Raw genomic sequence first — 22811 nt, 5'->3', positions numbered from 1 at the left:
TAAGAAGTGTCCGGAAACGGTGCACACTGTAAAATCGCCTTGCAGCAAGAGATGGAATTATTACTAATACGGGATCAGATTGTGACTGCATTGACTTAGTTACTTTATGACTTGGTAATGGATTTCTTCATTATTTTCTCAGGATTGTGGCATTCATGATTGCATTAAACCCGGTTAATCTATGCAAATATCATTAGGCACCACTAATAACCAGGCAACTTTCCTCCGTGTTCCAGGGAATGTGCTAAGTACGTGGGCTGCATGGGTCACTCCTGGTCAGCAGGGAGGGGAGAAAGGCAGATGCTCTCCTGGAAGATGGGCAGGCCCTTGTGTAGGGTGGCTTGAGGGTCTTGGGAAGGTCTCCTTGCCCCGAGCTATCACACATCTTCCCCCACTGTCAGAGGAGCTGACTTGTCACCATTAACCTCATTCCTTTGGCCCAAGAGCCTTGCCAAAATGCGCCTGCTGGAGAGAAAAACCCATTGGCTCAGTACCCACCCTCAAGCTCTAGAACCGGCACAATGTGCCAGGGGAGCACAGGGCCTTGCTGTGCTGGGGCACCCTTGTGGTCAGAATGGAACTGGCCAAAATACAACGTTTTGGGGAACGACCATTGGCCGTGGAAACTGGGAGGGACGGGTCCCCTGTAGTGGGTGGAGGAATTGGATGAGTAGAGGTAACTGCCCTGTTAGCGACCCATGAGTTAAAACCATTCCAACTCCCCATGGCCTCAGCCACCAACCTCAGGTCAGCCCGCAGTTGCAGGTCCAACAGTCCTCATGGCCCAGCAGAGGCGGTGACACCAGGCAGAGCCCCTGACCCCGTCACAGGGCGCATCATGGCCCCCAGCATTAAGGCCAAGGCAGGCTCCCATTTTATCTTTCATTTTTAAATATATTTTATTGGCTTTTTCCAGAGAGAAAGGGAGAGGGATAGAGTTAGACACATTGATGAGAGAGAAATATCAATCAGCTGCCTCCTGCACACTCCCCACTGGGGATGTGCCCGCAACCAAGGTACATGCCCTTGACTGGAATCAAACCTGGGACCTTTCAGTCCACAGGCCGACGCTCTATCCACGGTGCCAAACCGGTTCGGGCTCCCATTTTGTTTTTGCTGAAGGAAGACCCCGATCACACCACGGGGTGGAGTGGAAAGGGACATGTCTGGTGTCCAGGCTCCCTTCCCAAACTTCTCAGATGAACCCTCCTTATCAATGCATGGGTTACTGTCCCTCCGACAACGTGTGCTGAGCGTGTGCTCCACGGCAGCCCTCCCCCAGCCGCTCCCTGTGGAGGGGAGGCAGCAGCCCCCTCCTGCACCCACAGCGATGCAGACTCACGGTGTCTAACTGGAAGCCATTGGGGGATTCAGTTATCTTGCTCTCATGGCACATTAGAGGAGGAGCGTGAGGACAGGCTCAGAGAAGGGCAGACACCAGGCGCAGGGCCCAGTTTTGGGGGACTCAGAGCCAGAAGGAGTTTCCCATCTGCAGGTCCGGGTGCTCCCTGCCCCTGCCACGATCCTCCCTCTGGGCGGTGACACTGGTCTTGGAGTGGTGGCACCAGGCCTACGGTTCGCATGTGCTGCTCCTCCAGCTCCCACTGCCCTCCCGGAACAGCATGCCCAGGCTTTTCAAGGTTGAGAGCCATTTTTAACATCAAAAATTCATCAGCAACCATCCTCCTCATAGATGTTTTACTTGAGTATCCATTGTTTGAGAGAATGCAGAAGGGCAATAAGCTACCTTGAACTCCGAAGTGCTTTCAAATGAATTGGTACTTTCAAAATCACAACATGCATTTGAAAGGCAGTCACATCTTCCTAGGAGTGAAGCAGCCAGGAGACCAAGTTTGAGGTGCCTGGGGCCCCAAGGTCAGATGCCCCCTAGGCTCTCTGTGTGCTATACATTGGGAAGAAAAAAGGGGCTCCTTGGAGGGAGGGGGGTATGTGGCTGCTATAGCCCACATTCCCCATAGACTATCACACATGGCCCCAAGATCCTGTTCCCAGCTCACCCCCCAAACCCCTCTGTGCCCTCTGACTCAGCACCATCACACCCCTTTTCCCAGAACCCTCTCCCCCCTCCCCCAGCCCCTCACCTTCCCTCTCAGCTGCTAATCCTCCCCAGGATCTGTGGCTCCTTCTCCAGCCTCAGGCACAGCAGCCTAAATGCTTCGCTCATCCCTTTGATCATGGAGGACATTTTCTGGCAAAGTCAGTATGTTGAGGCGACAGGAGCCACCACATTTCTAAGGCCTCCTGGAAGAGAGCAATGCTGAGTCCAAGGCTTAGAACCCAAAGGGTAGAATTCAGGCCCTGGGGTAGGCACATGTGAGTCACATGCTATTTTGCAACTCAGAGCAGGTGTGGCATAGCCAGCAGAGGCACCTGGCACTAATCCCACCTAACGCCACTTACTGCCAGGTGAGCTTGACCAGCTACTCAGTCTCTCTGAGCCTCAGTTAACTGATCTGTCAAGTGGGGATATCGTTGTGTTATGTTGAAGCACTGTAGTGAGAAGTGGGCAGAATGTGTGGAAGTGCCCAGCTGGCACAGAGCTGACTGTCAGGACATCCGAAAGGGCAGCCAGCACTATCCCTTGCGGAAGAGTCTGGCTGCCCAGAGCAAGGAGGCCTGGCGGGCATGCCATAGCCAGCCACTGGGGCTGCCATGCCTCTCCCTATCCTCCCAGAAAAGCCTGTCCCCAGGCCTAATGGGCCCCGTGCTTGTCACCGCCATCTGTCCTCTCCAGAACCTACTGGTGGGAGAGTGTGTCTTGCTTTTCAAACAGAGATTCTGTAACTTCCTGTGATCAGGCACAATTGTATTGAGTAAAATTCTTTGCATTTTCTCCTCTGCCTCCCACTCCAGGTTCTTTCTTATCTCCACGCTTGTCTAACCAACTCTTCCCAGAAAAGAAGGCAGGGCAGCCCGACACTTGTCACACTCCACACTGCTCCCCTCTGGCAGCCCCCAGCCTGCTCTGCCCCCATGCTGGGCCACATGGCCACAGTCTGTTTTTGCTCAGGGACCAGGTCTACTCTTTCATCTTTCAGTCCTGTACCTTGCACATAGTTTGTTGACCAACTGCATGAAGGATGGAAGGGGTCCAGAGCTGGCAGGAAAGTTCCAGAATCATGGAATTTCCCCTTTCTGCCACTCTGCTAACTGAACTTCATGGTTAAGCAAACGTGGCTAACCTGAAAGTCTCAGGGCCCTTGGAATGACAAGAGCAGGCTCTCCGGTCGTTAGCGATGCCAGCCACACACCAAAGTTAATATGCTGCCACCCTGTGAAACAGTTTGTTCTCTCAGGGAAACTGACACTCCCCGCACAGTCTCATTCGTCATCAGAAATAATAGCCTCTTGCAGACTGTAGCCCTTTCAGCTCCCAGGCCATGTGCTCTCTTGAGTTCAAAGAGAGCCTTTTGACCATCTGGTCTGAGGAGCAGCGCAGGGGGTCCCTTCTACCTGGAGATGAGAACTCAGAAGCCAGGCCACCTGGGCTCAACACCTGGCCCTGCAGTTGATGAGCTCTGGGACCTCCAGCAAGTTGCCAAACCTCTCTGTGCCTCAGTTTCTCCATCTGTAAAATGGGAGTGAGAGTGGTACCCACCTCATCAAAGTCTGCTGAGCAGCCCTTGGGCTGTGGTGAGTGCTCAGGATGAGTCAGCTGGCACCGTCTTCTCTGAGGGCATGGACCCCAACAGAGGGAGTGAATGGATGAATCTGTGTATACCAGATGGGCTGACACTGCCATCATCTAACTGCAGGGGCCAGTTCAGACTCTCCCACTCCCAGAGCCAGCCTGCTCTGTGGGTTTGGAGGGCATGGCCCTGGGCATTGAAGAGCATGGACCTGTGGGGGAAAGGCAGACCTTTCCCTAAGAAGGGAGGTCCTCATAGGTACAGTTGGAGCTAAGGAGGTGTCCCTGACCTGCCTCCAAGCTCAGCGAAACATCAAATAAAAGCTTCATGTCTATACAAACCAGCCCCACTGTAACCTGCACCAACCGCAAACCCATCAGCCATGCGGAGGTTCAGGGACCTGGGTTAAAAGAGAAGTTGCTGTAAGTTAGGTACAGAGCAGGACCAATACCTCAGCAGGTGTGGGAGGCCATGGCTAGTTTCTTGACTTTTTGCATTTAGACTTCAGGTATCTGAAGTCCTCAGAAACATCCTGGCTATCCATTCATCCATCCACACTCACCTATTGCTATTTATGTGTCATTGATCATAAATCTATCTGCTCTCTGCAATCATTTTTCTCTCATCTGTGTATCTATCTATCATCCAACTTTTAATCTGGATATCTGCCATCCATTAATCATGTTTGCCATCCATCTATCTCTGTGTCTATCTGTAGTCCCTATCAGTCATGAGTTAACACAGTGTGTACTTAAGCATGGGCCATTTGAGTTCTATGGGGACAGGTGGGGCACCAGTGACTCTAGGAGGCCTGGGGTGGCTGCAGCAAGGATGGATAGGAAGGAAACTGCAGGGTTAATGGAAGAGGAGCCTGGTACCATCCTCTCAGAGCAGGGCTGGCTGATGGATGGAGAGGATGGGGGACTGGGAAAGAGAAGGCAGACGAGGCGGCCAGCAGTGCCATTAGAGTGGGGTGAGCCTTGTGCTGACCTAGTGGTTCCTTCCATGTCCCTCTCCAAGTTATGACGACATCTGTCTAGAGTGAGCCTGTGGTGGGTGGACGGCTGTCCAGGCTCAGGTATCAGGGCAGAGAAGGAGGGTAAGAACCCTGCAGTCCCGAGGGCTGAGCTTCTGTGGGCAGGCTGAGGGCTGGGGACCTGGTATCTTCAGAGAGATGGCAGGGCAGCCTGCAGCAGACCTATCCCTGCAATTCCCGCCCTGGCTGTGTGTTGGTATCACCTCAATAGCTTTCAAAATAATAAAAAATCAAAACACTGATGCCTGAGCTCTAACCCAGTCGAATGTCAGGGGCAGGCCCAAGCATCTGTATTTTTGGAAGCCCTTGGGTGATTTTCATAGCGGCCAGGACCAAGAGCTGCCCTCTTACAAGCCCCAAGGCCTCTGGAGACCCCAGAAAGAAGGAGCGACCTGTTGTCTTCCAGGGCAGGGCTTGGGTGCTGGGCAGGGTTGGGCTCTCCGGGGGGGGGGGGGGGGGGGGCGGCACAGGAGGCCACTTTCTTCTCGGCTGCCTCCTGGCCTGGGAGGAGGCTGGTGAGCCTTCGGCTAGGGTGTCAGGAAGTCTCATCCCCGCCTTGGGTCATACTATAGGAGGCTGGGCCAGGTGACCTCTGAAGATACTGTCCTCCACCACCACCGAGTCCCCAGAAGTCCTCATCACGGTGTCCAGGGTGGAGGATGGCTTGGTAGCTGCAGCCTCTGAGTCCAGCGTGACTCCTGCTGACCCGGGAGCAGTGCTGACCCAGGAGCTTGCACTTCCAGGGAAGATGGGCTCAGGCTGCTAGAAGCTGGCGTGCCGTCCACACTGGTCTCATGGGAAGCAAAGTCCCAGTCCCCTCAATGCTAACTGTGGGTCATGGGTCAGAGGGGCGGGAGGTCTGCCTGGCTCTCTGGCATTGTGTTCTGACTCTGACCCATGACCAGCCCTCTCTCTGTGAGGCTGTGGGAAATTGGGCCATAGCTGGGAGGGTCTCCAGCCGAGATGAGAGTCAGCCTGTGACTAGGGTTAGAGGTTGGGCTGTGGCTGGGTCGCCTGCAGGTAGTGTATCCTTGCAGCCACAGCTCTGCCGCTCAGCCACCAAGTCCCCATCGGTGACTCATAGAGACCAGCCGCGCTATATGCTTAGGCTGAGTCGTGAAGAATTAAGGGCTGGGCTTGCCAGGTGGAGAGGCATGGGGCCTTGACTAGATTGTCTGCACTGTCGACAAGACGTGCTGAAGGCATTCCGTGGTCTGTCCCCCACCCGCCGTGGACCACCCTGCAGACACCTCCTGCCGTGGCTGGAATAAAGAAAGCCCTACTTTGTCTCCTTGAGAGCCGAGGACAAACTGGCCATAATTTATGCTCACACATAATATAAAGGAGAAAAGGCTCCATTGTGCTATAAATTATCCTGTGATGGGCGAAACGCTGGAGTGTGCGCCAGAAGCCAGTGGAAGCCCCATTAGACAACAGCGTTTGGCTGCTGAGAAGTCCCAAGAACCCCGGGCCAGCTGCCGTGCGCCCTGCACCCTGCAAGGATAATGTAGCAGATCGCACGTGTAATCAGTTACCTGGCGAGTTGGCTGAGCACCACTGCCCAGCAAAGGTGACTTCTGCTAGAGCCACATCCACGTCCCCGGCTCCAGCTGGGAGCCCTGGTGCAGACTCACCAGCGTGAGGGTCAAGGCTCAGAAGGTCAGAGGGCCAGAGAGGGAGGCAGCAAGGGGGGTGGATGTGGCTTCCAGACCTTTCACTGTACTGAGCTTCCAGGGCTCTGTTCTTGCCCAGCTCAGAGCCCTCAAGCCTACAGAGTGCAAGAGATGAGGATACAGGGCCATTCATGGCCCCCAAGGTGGTGACAGTTCCAGTCCTGTCTCCCACACGTGCTATAGGCCCCAAGGGCTCAGAGCCACTCTCATGCCCTGGGCAGCTCGAGGGGGCCGCAGAGGCCTAGACAGCGCTTAGAGGGGATTCTTTCAGCATATCTGTCTTCCTGAGTAGTGAGGAGAGAGGGTCTTTCAGCCTAGACCTTGGGGAGGGAAGGCCTGGGGACTCAGCAAGGAAGAGCATTACTTAATTGGTCACCCAGGGACCTCAAGACAGCCAGGCTCTGGGCAGAGGGGTGAGTGAGACTGGAGAAGGCCTGTGAGGTACATCGGGGCTCCCTGGGCAATCAAGGGTCCACAGGGACCCTGAGTGTCCCAGCCATTCCCCCTTCTGAGCTCTGTACCCAAACCTTGCCCTTGCAGAACAGTAGGGGACCAGGCCTTTGCCAGTTGTCCTTACTGAGCTGGAAGGTGGAGGGAGAGGAGAGAGGCCTCCAGGTAGCTCCACCTTCCACCAGGAAGGAGGGTGACCTGAGAGCTCAGCTCTGTGCAGACCACCTGGGTCCAGACCACCTGGTGCAGAGCACCTGGTGCAGACCACCTGGGTCCAGACCACCTGGGTCCAGACCACCTGGTGCAGACCACCTGGTCCAGAGCACCTGGTGCAGACCACCTGGTGCAGACCACCTGGGTCCAGACCACCTGGTGCAGACCACCTGGGTCCAGACCACCTGGTGCAGACCACCTGGTGCAGACCACCTGGGTCCAGACCACCTGGTGCAGAGCACCTGGTGCAGACCACCCAAGTGTGAGTCCTGGCTTCACCAATGGCCAAGTGTGCATTCTTGGGAAAGGTATTTAAGTTCCCTGTGCCTGGATTTCTTCATCTATACAGTGAAAACAATAAAATAACCGCTATATCTGTAAAGTGCTTACCTCAGTGTTTGGGTCCCAGCAAGCTTCATACATGAGAGCCGTGATGATTTTTATTTATTATTGCTCCTGGAGCAAGCAACTGAGAGCTGCGGCCATGGGCAGCGGCATCACCGGGGCCCGGGAGGGAGGCGGTCTATCCAGGGCTGTCTGGGGGCAGCAGAGGTTTTGTGATGTGGGAGTCAGGTCCTACCAGCTGTTGTTATGAAGGGACTGGGATGACACTGAGACAGCATGGGCTGGTCTTTGAACTAGGGAGCCAGGCTGAACCAAGGGAAGAATGGTGGGCAGTGAGAATGGACCCAGGTGGGAAGCCTGGACCGGGTCTGAGTCCCAAGCCAGGCTTCCATGGTCAGAGATGAGGGTCCAGGCCTTGGGCCTCAAGGGAAGTGTCTAGAATATGGTGGGTAGGAGCTGTGTGTGTGTCCCTCACACCATAAGCCCCATCACACTCCTGCTTTTGCACAAGCTGCTCCCTAACCTGGGATTCCTGCTCCTGCCTTTTCCACTTGGCAAGCCCTGTCCTTAATTCTTCAGGGCCCAGCCCAAGCCTTTAGCACACATCATCCAGGCTCTCTGCCCACATGGGCTGACAGCCACTCATTTCCAGGGGCCACTCACACTCTACTTTCTGAGCATTCCTACAGTTCATCCTGCAGATGTCTAAGCCATGATCTCTGAGACAAGAGGAGGAACTGCACGTGCAAATGCCCTGGGGCAGCGATGTGGCTGGAGTATTCCTGAGATAGCAGAGAGACCTGTATGTCTGGAGTGGAGGGATGGAGGGACCAGGGGAGAAAAAAAATGTGTGGAGTTCCTGTGTAGCCCCTTCCCGGTCATTAGAAGACTTGGGCTTGTTCTCAGAAAATGGAGCCACTGTGGGGTTGAGCAGGAGGTAGACAAGATCCGCCTTGGGTTTAACTGACCCTCCTGGCTGCTGGGTGAGGAGCAGAGAGCAGGGGCCTGGGTGGGTGTCAGGAGACAGCGAGAATGTGACTCTCATGGCCTGGGTCCACTTTGAAGCATTGGAAGGCAGACTTGGCTGAAAGAATGCCAGTGAGGGAAACGCATCTAGTTTTACAGGGGACTAGATGTGTTCTCCAGTCTCCTGCCTCCTCCCAGCCCAACTTCAAACAGAGACTGTCTGGAGGGAGCCCTGCACGCAGATCAAGGCCTGGCACAGCCTCCCCTGGGGGCGAGAGCAGCAGAGGGTCCTCATTTGCATCCCTGTGGAGGGGGAGCCCCATCTCAGCGGCACATGCCTCCCCATCCCCAGCAGCCTTTGATCTGGTTTGATGTCTCCTTCAGCCTTCTTCCCAGGCAGGAAGGCTTTCATCCTCCCTCCCGAGGCTGCTCCCGCCCAGCTGTGCCCTCGCTGCCTCGCTGCCTTGGAGACAGCGTGTGTTGTGGGGACAGAGTAGGGGGATCACTCCTCTACTTACTGGTTTGCTGCACGCTGAGAGCCCTCCTGGGCCCCAGGTGAAGGGCATGCTCTCCGGAGCAGAGCTACCTGGTCCCATGGCTGCAGAGGGGCCTGAATCCAGGCCTTTTACCCTGGTGTGGATGACACGGCTGGAAAGTGCTCCCTCCAACCGGAGGATGAGCCATTGTTGGGTTTCCAGGCACGAAAGGAGGGGCTGTGGAACCAGGACCTGTCCACTGCGCCCGGATCCAGAGGCGGGTCTGAGACTGTGTGCCCCCCTCGGGAGTGAGGCAGGTCACGGAGGAGGCAGAGGAGGACTCCGGACTAGGGGGGAGGGCGGGAGAGTGGAAAATGCACAGATTCAGATGATCAGTGTGGTCCCCAATGGTCCGTCAGGTGTCATGGGTGTTTGATGAGGCCGAGTCAGGAGAATTTGTGGAAATGGCACTCAGTGGGGCTCAGCGCCTTCAAGGGATTGTCTCCTGTCCTAGTTGAATCCAAGTACACCTCCTGGAGGAGACTGAGAGCTTCTTGGGGGTCCCCCATTTGGTCAGGGGGTGCAAAGGGAAGCCTGGCTTCTTAGTCTGGCTTGGGAAAGGCATTCTTTCATTCCCTGGGTGTCCCCTCCATACCCTGGGGGGCAGGGGGCAGGCCTCCCCATCTACCAGCTGGCCCCCAGGGTGACAGTAGGAATATCTGTAACCAGCACAGTAAGGGCAGAATCCCCAGCAGCCATGAGAGGGGAGTGTGACTAACACCCCTTTTACAGACAAAGAAACGGAGGGCCAGTGCGGAGGTCCGTGACTCACCTAAGGTGGCACAGCCACCCCCCTGCCCGCCAGCCCTCCTGAGAAGCCAGTTTCCTCTCATCCCCTTCGCCAGAAGGTTCGCTCTGATCCACCTAGAAGTCAGAGAGAAGGAACAGGTGTCCCCCTGGTCTGACCTGTGAGCCCTGGGACACCCAGGGAGAGCACGTGGCCTCTGGATCCCGGAGGTGCCCTGGGAAGTCCCCTAAGAGATGCTCAAGGGCCCTGCCAGGGACAGTGCTCAGGGCTCCAGGCTCTGCCCCCAGATGGGGAGCAGGGGGGCATGGGGCTCTGGCTTTGGCTTCGTCTGCCCACCCCAGAGGCCAATAGCTCATGAGCAGAAGAGAGGCCACAGCCCTCAGAGCCATTCATTCCCCATCCTGGTCCCCAGCCTCTGGTTCTCCCTTGCTCAGGTTCCCCGCAAACCCTCCCCAGCAGCTGGAGGGGAGAGAACAGTAAAAGTCTATTGCGGCAATAAAAGGCATTAACCATCTGAGCTCGCCCAGTGGCCCAGCAGCCGGCTGTCCTTAAGCAGGAAATATTGTTTAATGCCGATGGTAATGAGCGAATCAAATTTTGGAAATTAAACTGGAATTTGAGCATTAGTGCCAGGGCGCTGGCATTTGGCAAGTCAAGTGGTGCTGCTGCGACCTATCCCTTCCTCCTTCCCCAGGGGCCCCTGTGCAGACAGCGAGATGCCACCGGCCGTGGTTGGAGGGGGGGCACCACCCTGAAACTTCCGTCCCAGGGCCTGTCCTAAACCCACCCTGGGGACCTGCTTCTCTTTTTCCAGGGCTCTCCTTTCACAATACAAACCGTGCCAGCGGAGCCCTGTTCCTCACCACTGCCTGAGTGGGGAGCAGGACTGGCTCCTCAGAGGGAGAAATCCCGTCTTGTCAGAGTGCCTATGCCTACCGGGAGGCAGAGGCACCCACTGCTTTTTATGGGCTGGACAACAAGCTCAGAGCTCAGTCAGTCGAGGTTCTGAGAAAATGCCTGGAGGCCAGAGGGTGGGGATGGGGTGTGTTGGTGGGAGAGGGAGCAGGCATGGAAAAGCAAAGGCGGCCTTCTGCAGGAAAGCTCCGCCACAGGCAGCGGCCACTGGGGAGCAGGTGGAAAGAGATGTCAGAGAGGGTGCTCCATCTTTCAAACTGTTCTAATTCCGCTGTGGCCTGGGGACCCCCGCCCCTGCCCCTGGGCAGCATGACTCCAGCCGCTCACCTCCTCTAGGAAAACGTCACCGTTTTCCCTTCCTCTCTGCCCCTAACCCCATCTTCTGCCATCCCTCCTCAGCCTCACCCCTTTTTACCATCTCTTTCCCTTTCTCTTGGTTTCCCAGTCTTCACCTCCACAACCCAGAGCTGGAGTTGGTGAGCCCTGGAGATAAGACAGGGGCTTGTCCAGCCCTGCCAAGGCCCAGAAGCCTGGCTGAGCTGGGGCAGTTGGCAGGGTGGGGCCTCCAGGCCCCCAGCTTTGGCTAAAGCCCACCAGTGGTGGAGGTCCAGGCTAGGGCGTCCTAACCCAGAACCGGTAACAGGAACTGATGCCTGCAGGGCATGGAAGAAGTTGGAACCCAGGGCCGTCTCATCACTGATGATATGCCCAGTGCTGCGTGCTCTGGGTGAGGCGGACCAGCAGAGCAGTGGTTAGAGCTTCCTGAAGAGGAGGAGTCTGGAGTGGCTTGTGAAGGAGAGCTGGGGTCTGGAGGTTTCCTGCTTCGCTCCAGACACCAGGGCAGCCCTCAGCAACGTGTGAACTCTCCTGGCTGTCGGTGAGGGGGCTCTCTGGGGCAGGAGGGACCAACTGCCCAGAGTGCCCCACCTTCCAAGAAAACCATCAACACATGACCACTTGCAGCTTTGGGGGTGGGGGATGCATTTCTGTAGTCTTAGCTGTCTGTGCCCATGTGTGCCAGTCACTCAACAGCCTACAGACATCTAGCGAGTGCCTGCTGAGTGCTGTCACCACAGGGCCCCTGTTCCAGCCACGGAGGCTGCATAACAATGCAGCCCAAAGGGAGGGGTATGATACAATCATTTATTAAGCTCTCGGATTCCGTGGGTCAGGAACTCAGACAGGGCACAGCGTGGAAGGCCTGTCTCTGCGCTAGGATGTCTGGGCCTCTACTGGAGAACTCAAAGGCTGGGCCAGGAGCCGTCTGGGGACTCATTCACTTCAAAGTCTGGTGGTCGATGTTGGCTGTCAGCTGGGGCCTCGGTTCCTTTCTGTGTGCACCCACCGTGTGGGCCACTGGGTGTTGGTCACAGGGCACGTGTCCCCCAAAGAGAGACCCGAGTGGAAACCGATCCCTTTTATGATGGAGCCTTGGAAGTCAGCGGGCATCCATTCTGCTGTTCATGATGGGTTAGAGCAGTGATTGGCAAACTGCGGCTCGTGAGCCACATGCAGTTCTTTGGCCCCTTGTGTGTGGCTCTTCCACAGAATACCACGTGCGGGCGCCCACGTACAGTGTGATTGAAACTTCGTGGCCCATGCGCAGAAGTCGGTTTTCGGCTCTCAAAAGAAATTTCAGTCGTTGTGCTGTTGATCTTTGGCTCTGTTGACTAATGAGTTTGCCGACCACTGGGTCAGAGCAGTCACAAGCCCCACCCAGACTCAAGGGAAGGGGACAGAGGCCCCAGCCTCTTCATGGGAAGGGTGAAGTCACATGGAAATAAAAACCTGCAGGGTGGGAAGTCTTTTTGAAGTCGAGGTGATCTCTGTCATCCTAAACACAGAGCTGACCTGTGTCAACAAACCACTTGGTGTTCAACACAAGTGTGGGGAGGCCACTGAGGGGACCCAGTCTTCAGGCTCTCCAGAAGGACCCAGGGCTGAATTTTGGAGCATGAGCCTCAACCAAGGAGGTAAAAACTTGTGAGATAGAAAGGAGACGTGTCCCGTGGAATGGCACAGAGCATTCACTTGTCCCAGCACTCTGTCCCCAGGGCCTACTCTGGGCCAGGGAGAGGTCTGTTCTCTTCCTCAGGAAGCAGATAGGCGGGTAAGAGGCAGTGGCAGGGAGCTGGACAGAAACCAACTACACAGGCAAAGCAGGAAATAATTATCTTTTAAAAACCAGGCCCTGAGAGTGAGGGGCTGAGACAGAGAATAAAGGAGAGGTGGAAGGAGGAGCCTGGATGAGAAAACAATGTTTACGCTGAGACCTAGAAGAGCAGTAATCAGCCTTGTGATGCGGAGGGCGCCCCCGGCAGAGGCACCAGCTTTTGCAAAGGCCCTGCGGCAGGCTTGCTTGTTGTGAGCTCATTTTGGCAGCTGTGAGTGAAGGCAGATGAGGACGAGAGTGTGTGCCTGAGAGGAGGGAAGCCGGGCGCCTTCAGAACCGCATGAGTGACCCCTGAGCCTGGGTGAGTGGCCAGGCCAAGGGCCTTGCTCCCTTGTTGTATGCGACAGGAAAGGGCAGAGTCGCTGCAGTCTAGCTCCCCCTTCACCCAGCCCTTTCTGCTTCACCACACCCTCTGGCTTGGCCACCCCCCCTCTACTTCCAGCCCCTACCCATGTTGTCCCAGCCCCACTAGCTACGCCCCTTCCCCCCATGCCCTCTCCCTGCTGCCCTCCTCCTCCTCGGGTCTGAGCCCTGCCTCCTCGCTTTGCCCAGCTTCTCCCTCCCCCGAAACCCTTCTCCTCCCCGGCTCGCCCCGCGCCCCCGGGCCCCCCCGCCCCGGTAAGCATCTCCTAATTTTGTTCCAGAAGATAGAAAACTCTTCGTGGGCATGCTCAACAAGCAACAGTCTGAGGACGACGTGCGCCGCCTCTTTGAGGCCTTCGGGAACATCGAGGAGTGCACCATCCTGCGCGGGCCGGACGGCAACAGCAAGGGTGAGCTGCGGGCCGCCGGGTGGGGCGGGCGGGGGTGCGGGCAGGGGGGAGGTGGGCGCGGCGGGGACCGGGTCCGCGCCCCCTGGACAGCCAAGTTCAGAGCCGCCCAGAGCTGGCCAGGGCCGGCCAGCCAGCGAGGGGCGCTTGAAAAGGAAGGGGCGGTGGAACACGGTCTCTCTGTCTCTGCTTCTTGGTGGCTCTCCTTTCCTCTGGATCTTTCTCTCCGCCCTGGTCCTGGCCTCCCTCCGGGCCCTGGGCCCTGGGCCCCGGCTCAGCCCGTCCTGTCCCCCCAGGGTGCGCCTTTGTGAAGTACTCTTCCCACGCCGAGGCGCAGGCCGCCATCAACGCGCTACATGGCAGCCAGACCATGCCGGTGAGTTGGGCCACCCCTGGGTGGGGAGGCTGGGACGCAGGCAGCAGCGACCGGAGGACACCCCTGCCCATCCCAGAGCACCCTCTGCAGGGTCCTGCCCACCACCCTTGCACGGTCCCTACCCTGCAAACCCTGGCCGCGCTGCTTGCTCACTGCCTCTGCAAGAGACAGGAGGGCCTCACCGCCATCCCCTACCTCAGACAAGGACACGGAGTCCAGGGGTCTAAGGAACTGGCTCGCAGTCCATTAAGACCCCAGACCCCTGGGGCGGGCACCGGTGCCGTTCACCCCGCAGCCCCCAGAAGCGCCTCCCGGAGGAGAGGGAGGGCCTGGGTCAGGGGCACGGACAGCTGGACAGCTGGGAGCGGAGGCAGCCAGGGCAGGCGGGCCTCACGCGCAGTCCCGGCTGGCTGCAGGGAGCCTCGTCCAGTCTGGTGGTCAAGTTCGCCGACACCGACAAGGAGCGCACGATGCGGCGAATGCAGCAGATGGCTGGCCAGATGGGCATGTTCAACCCCATGGCCATCCCGTTCGGGGCCTATGGCGCCTACGCACAAGCAGTAAGTGGGGGCGCAGACGCGGGTGGGGGGTGTACGGGTGGCGGTTCTCAGCTAACTCTGCTCAGAAACCCAGGGCAGGGGCACCTGTCTTTGCCAAGAGAGCCCTGTGTCTCTGGCCTAGAAAACACTGCCCCAGCCCTGGGGAGTGAGGAGTGGTCGGGAATGAACCCGGGGCAGAGGCCAAAGGGGGTTGAGAGAAGTGTGGTTCCGTCCAGGGTGGCTGGCTGCCAAGAGTGGTGGTTTGCTGTCCAGGTTCTTAAGGGGAGGAGCTGGAGAGGGGGCTTCTAGGCAGGGCGGCAAGGTGGGTGATCCTGAACGCTCCCCCTGCTAGCCAAACTCTAGGAAGCACCAATGGAAGTGGGAAGGGTGCTTCCTAGAATTTGACTCCTGCCCCTGCTCATGGAAGGGTGTGCTCAGGCTTCTGGTCGCTCCTGGCAGAGGTCCCTCAAAACCCATCACACCAATGCGTTCACTGCAACCCTTCCCTTCTCCCCCCAGCCCCTGGCTCACCAACTTCATCCTTCCACCGTGGGGCCTTCTTGGCCAGCTTCTCCCCTAGGCTGCCTCCCAGATCCGTAGCCACAACCCCCTCTGGTGCCACCCACCCCCGTGCACCGGAGCCTGCACAGGACTCATCCACTGGCAGTTTGTCTCAAAAATGTTCTGGTCTCAGGGGAATCAAGGGAAGGCGGGATGTGAGCCCCATGAAGACCATGATCTGGTTTCGGGGGCAGGGGGCATGTTATTCAGGTTGTTTCAGAGAGAAAAGGACATGAACCCTTAGGGTGGCACCGAGGTAGTCCAGGGCCTGGTTCTAAAAGGCAAGCTCGCCTCCCTCCTTCAGCAGCATTCAGATCTCAGATCCATGTCAATGGCCTCCAGCACCCAAGCACCTTGGTGCAGACATTGGGACTGAACCCCATGCTACATTAATCCTGCGGAGGCTCATCCAACATGTCTCTAGAGCTCTGGGCCTCACAGGGCATCTCCATGATGACGGTCTTCACAGGACTATGGGGCCGGTCCCTCCCCCCACCTTTTATGGCAGTTTCAGAGTCTCTGTTTCTACCATGACTTTGGAATAGTTAGCCCTTTGCGGGTGATTTCTAACAGCCTTTGAGAGCTAGGGCAGCCATGGGGGAGACATTTGGGGGATAGGGAGCTGTGTCTGAGCTCCCTGGGGTTCAGAGCCTAAGAGGCTGGTGTCCTGGAGCTGAGCTCCCTGGTGGCAGGGTTGCCCCCCCTGGAAGCGCGTGATATTTTTTCCATTCCTTCTGCCCCAGCTGATGCAGCAGCAAGCGGCACTAATGGCGTCGGTCGCGCAGGGCGGCTACCTGAACCCCATGGCTGCTTTCGCCGCCGCCCAGATGCAGCAGATGGCGGCCCTCAACATGAACGGCTTGGCAGCCGCACCCATGACCCCAACCTCAGGTGAGCCAGCAGGCACGGACCCAGGACACAGCTGAATCCAGGTCCATCCTTTAGTTTGGCCAGTTTGGGCTACGATGGACCACCTTGTGGCAAACAGGATACGGCATCCATGCCCACACAGGCCTCATCTACTAGCCGTTTGTCTCAGAATGTTCTGATCTCAGGGGAACAAGGGAAGGCGGGATGTGGGCCCATGAAGTCCATAGTATGGTTTCAGGGGTTGTGGGTTTCATTCGTGTTGTTTTGGAAAGAACTGGACATGAACCCATCTCCCCTGAGGCCTGAGGGGAGAAGAGCCCTCTGGGGCCTTGTGTGGTCCCTCGCCCAAGCATAGAAGGAGCTGCTTTTTAAATCTTCCTTTAACCCAGTGGTTCTCAACCTTTCTAATACCGCGACCCTTTAATACAGTTCCTCATGTTGTGGTGACCCCAACCATAAAATCGTTTTCATTGCTGCTTCATAACTGGATTTTGCTACTGTTAATGAATAATAATGTAAATATCTGTGTTTTCCAATGGCCTTAGGCAGCCCTGCTATTTGGGGTCTTAGGCACACCTGTGGTTGAGAACCGCTGCTATAGAGCCTAAGACCATCGGAAAACACAGATATTTACATTACGATTCACAACAGTAGCAAAACTATAGTTATGAAGTAGCAACGAAAATAATTTTATGGTTTGGGGTCACCACCACATGAGGAACTGTATTAAAGGGTCACGGCATTAGAAAGGTTGAGAACATAGACTCACTGGCTTTTTTTCAAAAGAACTACACAACAAGCAAGAGAGAACCACAGTTACTGAAGGACAGGGGGTGGGAAACAGCCCTGCTCACAAAGTGTGATTTTAATTGGATCCTGATTGGTATCCAGTTCAGTGATTCTCAACTGGGGCAATGATTTCATGCCTACCCTCTCCCCACCCCCAAGGACATCTGGCAATGTCCTGAGACCCTATTGGTTGTTACAACTTGGGAGGGGAGTGATCCTCTGATGTCGTAGGTCGAAGCCAGGGATGCTGCTAAACATCCAACAATGCACAAGATAGCCCACGCGACAAGGAAATGTCTGACCACAAATGTCAATAGTGTCAACGTTGAGAAAACCTTGTCTAGTCCCAAGGGCTGGTCCTACAGCAGGGGCTTTCAATCACCAAGCTTCCTTGCTCTCTATATCCAGGTCATAGCAACAGCCTTCCTTACACCCCCGAGAGATTCCTTTCCCAGATAAAGTCCATAAAAGACTGTGCCATCTCTAGGTTCAACTTGAGTACTACCTCATAACTCTGATCCCCAATTTAGGGCTACTCCTGGACCCAGGCCAGCCTCATGTCCTAGTCCACAGAGAGATCCTGCTTTCTACACGAAGGGGAAGGCCCTTTCTAGCTTTGAGGCCTTAGTACAATCACCATGCCAGCCACCCCTGGGATTCTACCCACCTTGCACAGAGAGGGCACAGTGTATTGTCATCTGCTCCTAACTTTACGCTCGCCACTGTGAACATAACCATAATCTCCATGGGAGGAGGCCAGGGTGTCTACTGTACATGGATAGGGCTGAGTCTGGACTCTGCAAAGTCCTCTCTTCCTAATTGCAGGGGAGCTCCAGAATTAAGACCTCTTCCACTCACATAGTAAAACTTCTCCCTGGGGAGGCAGGTTAGCCCCTCCATGATCCAGGCAAGAGCAAAGCCAGCGACTTAGAAGTCTGTTGATGGCTAAACAGGGACTAGCCCATCCTGATTTAGCTGGAGTGAGCAAGAACCACTGAAAAGGACTAAAGGAAGACCAAGTGTGGTCAAATTCAAAGGCACTGAGAAAAGTCTATGTGCTGTAGTTCCAAGGTTGAGTGGTCAGTGGCCAGGGAAGGGTAGGTGGGATTTGGACTCTGCCTTGAAGGATGGGTACGGGTGGGGTGAGTGGAACCACTCCATGCATGGAGGTGATCCAAGATGTGATTCACAGATAGGACTGAGTTGGTGTGTGAATTCCAACTGTACACACAGGCCCTTGGAGCCAGGGGGTGGCGCTCCATGGGTTGGCCTTTCCTCACCTTTGTTCTGCTTGCCTCCCCTCCTCCTCAACCCTTCCCCGCCTCTGAAACCAGGTGGCAGCACCCCTCCGGGCATCACTGCACCAGCCGTGCCTAGCATCCCGTCCCCCATTGGGGTCAACGGCTTCACTGGCCTCCCCCCACAGGCCAATGGGCAACCTGCTGCGGAAGCTGTGTTTGCCAATGGCATCCACCCCTACCCAGGTAAGCACGTCTGGCAGCCCTTCTTTACCCATGCAGCTCACCCCTCATCCATTCTCCCCCCCCCAACCCCTTTTGTTGTTACAACCGGGAATGTGTGGCTCCAGCCCTCCGTCCATTCCTTGGTGGAAGCCCAAATGTGATCAGGGAGATCAGGGAACCTCTGGTGGGAGGAATCAAGTTCCCATCCTTGGGGAGGTGTTCGTCTGGTAGGCGAGAAAGAATGCATTCCTGGGGCTCCTGCAGGGGAGAAGAGAGAAGAGATGCAGTAATTGTACAACCAGAGGCTAGTACCCGTAACTGCAAATTAACTGAGAGTGAATTTGACTTATAAGAAGTCATGGGACAGAAGCTAAAATAAAAAGTATACCTAGTGTTAAGTAGAAAAATACTCTTTGGGGAAGGAAGGGAAAATGCACAGATTGACATTCTGGCGGGAGCATACTGGTGTCCACACAACCCCCCGTCAGCACCTCGCACAAAGGATCAGGACCTTGGACAGCTCCCAGGTCCTGCTATGATTCATTCTGACACACAGAAGATCCCAGAGGCCAGGGCCTGATTAACTCTGTTCCTCTCAAACTCAGCAGCTCTTTCATGGTGGGACTGTCCAGTTGACTTAAGCAGCTTTCATTTCTGGCCTTGAGGATAGACAGAGCAGAAGAGCTGGGTCCAAAGTCCTAGGGTAGACTAGCAAGGGACAATGTCTCAGAGATGCGGGGAGTGGTATCCTCCTTCCTAGAGGGCAGATGACAAAGTTGCAGAGTCCCCATAAATACGCGTAAGTGACCAGTCTGTGCTAGATGGAAAGGGACCCACAGAAGATGGGCAGTATGGGGGTCTCTCCCCTGGGAGGTCAAAGTCCAGTCAGGAGCACAGTATATATCAACAGAATGTTGAAAGAATAAGCAGAATGGTGTCTGATCAAGAGTGGATGTTTCCATCGTGAAGCACTAAAGGTTTCAAAGGAAGGGAGGGTTCTGTAGATGGTTCTGAAGAAGCCCAGCAGAGCTGTCTTTCAGGAGGCTCAGATGGAAGTTGACAATGGGTAGGAATTGGATAGGAGAGGACAGACAAACCAGGGGTACACCCTGGGGAGCGGCTGTCCCGGATGCCCATCGAGAGGAGGGGGCTGCCTGGTAGGCTAGGGATGGTGAGGTTGGCCCAGCCAGGGCAGAGGAGGTCAGCCTGAAGGGGAGTCGGTCAGCCATGGGCAGCAGAGTAATGCTGCCCACTCTAGTTGTCCATCAGAATCCACCGTGTGGCTTTGTAAAACCACAGAAACCTGGAGGTTGTGATTTCTGTTAGTGATTTCAGAAGTGAGGCCCAGACTTTAGAAATATAAAAGTTTCAGCAGCAGAGGACAAGGTCCCTATGCTAGAGAAAACCAGAGGAGAATGTGCTGACTTTGAACTTGGAGTTGTGCTTGTCTTATCCTAGTGTTTGCCCCTCAACTCACCTCTCAGTGCTCAGAGAGGAGGCTGGAGAAGCCTAGAGAGAGAAACGGCAGAGCCCTGGGTCTGGAGTTGTTTCAGGACGAAGAGTCCAGGCTGGCAAGGGAGGCAGGGCAGGGGCTGGGCAGCTGGAGGTGGGAGTGGGCCCACCAATCTCAGGTTCCCGGGCTCCTCCTGCCTCAGGCTCATGGGCTGGGAGATACAGTCCCCGCACATCTGGGCGGTTTCATTCCCCCGCCTCCGTGCCCACAAGCCCATCTGGAGCTCTGGATTTTGACAAACCTGTTCTTTCCCCACCCCCACCAGCATCTGTGAGCTATTTCCCTCGTGGACTTTGGAACTGTTTCTCTCCCCCATTTGTAACAATCTGCCATATCCCATAAACAATTCCCTGCTGGAGCAGGAGGGAGGGGAGGAGGGAAGGAGAGGGGAAAAGTAGTACATTAAAAAAATTAATTTACCATCTTTAAATGCGGAGTTTGGAGCTGCTGTAATGAGCGAGATCCTTCAAAATGTTCACTCTTTGGCAGTTACTAATGAGGTCATTAAGCGGAGAAGTAGAGAGGGTCTCAGAAATGCCTTCCTCCATTCCCTAGCCCCAGGTAGCTTCCCTGCTCTCCCCTTTCGCATGGAAAGCACACAGTGTGGCCTTTACTGCCACATAACACCCCTGCAGGGGTGTCTCTATAAATGTTAAGGATGATTCCTTCTTTCTTATGTTACAGTATTTGCTGAGCACTTGCTATGATCCTGGCACTGTGCATGTGTGTGTGTGTGTGTGTGTGTGTGTGTATGTGTGTGAGTTGGGGGGGTCATGGCTGTCAGGTGAGTTTGCAGGTTTTGTGTTACACAGGGCACCACACTATGTGCCAGAGATAGAGATAACTCTTTCTTTAATTGGCATAAAGGCAGTATGTGCTTAAGCGGCTAGGGAGACCAAGAGCACAGCCTGGAGATGGGTTCCCTCTAGAGAACTGGGGGTCAGGAGGGGGAGCAGCAGGGAGGAGAGGACACCCCCAAGCACCACCACCACAGCCTCAGCACTGGCAGCTCCTGGCTTCAGGCCCCACTGGGGGCGAAGGAGAGGGACAGGGCTAGGATCCAACTTCAGCCACCCCTCTGAGCAGCCCTGGCCCCGCTCCGCTGCTGCAGCCGCAGTCTTTAAGCATCTCTGCCCCATGATTTCTTGGGCTGCCCTGAGGCCCAGATGCTATTGTTCCAGTGGGATGTTACTGAGGCTCAGAAACAAGAGCTCAGGATGGAAGTGAGGAATTCTTCCTGATCTACAAGGCCCCTAAGACTGGCACTGCCAGTTATCTTGGCAATCAAGGTTGCCAGGCAGATAAGTCCTGATGGTTTTCTTTCTACCTCCCTGTTTATCCAGTTTGCTCTGAATGTACTGCGTCTAGATCTGTCCCCTCCCACTGCTCCGGGCCTCCAAGGCCAGCCTACTCCCACTAGCCATCGCCACCAAAGGCAGTGCCCACCTTTGTCCTGCACTAGGCCTCTAAGACCCAGCAAAGGCAACAGAAGTGGACCGAGCCCGGATGCCCCCAGTTGCTTGCCAACATACCAGCATGAGGACCCTCTCCTCGAACCAGGCAGTGGACATCCAAGAGTCACACATTTGGGCTGGAGGAAGGTCCTTGGCCTGCCGGTTCCTCAGTGTCTGTGGGCACCACCCCTCTCCCAGGCCTGCCCAGAGTGTCTTAGTCACATCTCCGGGATGGAAGCCTCATGCCTTGTGCCAACCCCCTAGATCACAGGAGAGGGTCCCTCTGCCTGAGCAGCCATGGGTGGCCCTGGAGGACAGAGTGGCACTGGGTGAGGCCCCCTGTGCCCTTTCTTTCACCAGCTGGTTCTGCCCCTGACTTCTGCTGAGGACAGTGAGGGTGAGACCAGCCTCCTGACAGTCTCTCACCCACTTTCCACAGCCCTTCTCCTGGGCCAGGTCCCTCATGTGTCCCCACTGAGCCCCTCATGGCCAAGCTGCTGGCATCTTCTTCTCAGCCCTTCCCAGCCTTCTGCTTAAAGCATCTGTCTCCCCCCACCCCAGGCCAGCTGCAGGCTGCAGCCCCCATCCAGAAGGGCACCCTCCACCCTACTGAGAGCCCTGGACTGGAGAAGGGGGAACCCCAACAAGGCAGGCAACTCAGATGACCTGCCCCAGGGCAGGCACCACAGGGCTTGGGAAGGGCAATGCAGCCACTGCGTCATCTCCATGGGTGTGGTGGGAGAGGGGCTGGCTTGAGGAGGGCATCACTGACCTCTGCCCCTTGGCTCCCCTGCAGCGCAGAGTCCCACGGCCGCGGACCCCCTGCAGCAGGCCTACGCCGGAGTGCAGCAGTATGCAGGTCGTTAGTACCCACGCGTGCCCTCTGCTCCCCCAGCTTTGCTCATCCCCACTTGTGCCTGGGCACCAGGGCCCTCCCCACCCTAGTCCTGGGCTGCGCACTGTGTGGGAGGGAGAGGGGAGGTGGGGAGGGGCTGGGGAGCTACGATGAAAGGAGGGAAGGCTATACTCCCAGAGGCCCCTGCTTCAGGCTGCCACCCTCCCGCAGGCCCCTAGCATTCCAGCAGTCTCCCACGGGGTCCTTGGAGAGGTGGGTGGTCAGAACTCCAGGCCCTGTGAGCCAGGCTCAAGTGTTGACCTTGCAGTGATCATCCTTGAGGCCAGATTGTCCTTCCCATGGGGCTGCCAAGCCAGTGTGTCTAGTTGATCCAGCACCAAGCCACACAGCAGCATGGGGTGGGGTGGGGCGGTGAGGAGCTGGGGTGCCGCCCACCGCAGTCCACAATTGCTGGTCCTGGAAGCTTAGATGCCCGGGTTTGCGAGAAGGAGAGGCCCTGGAGGGGAAGCAGTTTAGCCTTCCATGCCCCTTCCGCCCCCGCCAGGTAGTGGGAGTTGGTGTGAGCAAGGCTGACTAAGAACAAGGGAGGCTAGGCTGCCAGAGGTGGAAAAAGGAGGGGTAGATGGCCTTGGGTCACTGAATGGGACGGAGACCAGCCACTACAGAAAGCCCAAGGCAAGCTGTCAGTCATGCTTCTCTCACTCCCACCCTGGGCCGGGCACACACACACACACACACACACACACACACAGGAACATGCAAGCACTAACATGCACACACACGCACACACACCTCTGTACATACAAACATGAACATGCACACACTTATCTTCACGGCGCGCTTCTCCTTTACACCCGAGAGCCAGCTTTACCTTACATGGCTGCCCTGAATGCACGTGTTGACTGGTCTGCTTGT

At 56.2% G+C, this 22811-nt stretch overlaps 1 protein-coding gene across 50 annotated transcripts in view; it reads left to right on the top strand.

Annotated features, from left to right (window-relative positions):
- Positions 1-22811, top strand: part of CELF4 (CUGBP Elav-like family member 4) — a 264155-nt gene that overhangs the window by 224016 nt on the left and 17328 nt on the right. For 18 of the 50 annotated variants that reach the window (XM_036419598.2, XM_036419583.2, XM_036419596.2 and 15 more), the window contains exons 4-9: positions 13350-13478; positions 13772-13851; positions 14268-14411; positions 15695-15842; positions 17945-18094; positions 21837-21902. In XM_036419598.2, coding sequence (XP_036275491.1) covers positions 13350-13478; positions 13772-13851; positions 14268-14411; positions 15695-15842; positions 17945-18094; positions 21837-21902 — 717 coding nt within the window. The remainder of the gene's footprint in view (positions 1-13349; positions 13479-13771; positions 13852-14267; positions 14412-15694; positions 15843-17944; positions 18095-21836; positions 21903-22811) is intronic. The other 32 variants (XM_045574988.1, XM_036419584.2, XM_036419567.2 and 29 more) reach the window with 3 other exon arrangements.

This window comes from Pipistrellus kuhlii, unplaced genomic scaffold (assembly GCF_014108245.1).
Source record: "Pipistrellus kuhlii isolate mPipKuh1 unplaced genomic scaffold, mPipKuh1.p scaffold_m20_p_6, whole genome shotgun sequence".
In the NCBI taxonomy this organism is placed as follows: Eukaryota; Metazoa; Chordata; class Mammalia; order Chiroptera; family Vespertilionidae; genus Pipistrellus; species Pipistrellus kuhlii.
This window is presented reverse-complemented; position numbering and strand designations above follow the sequence as displayed.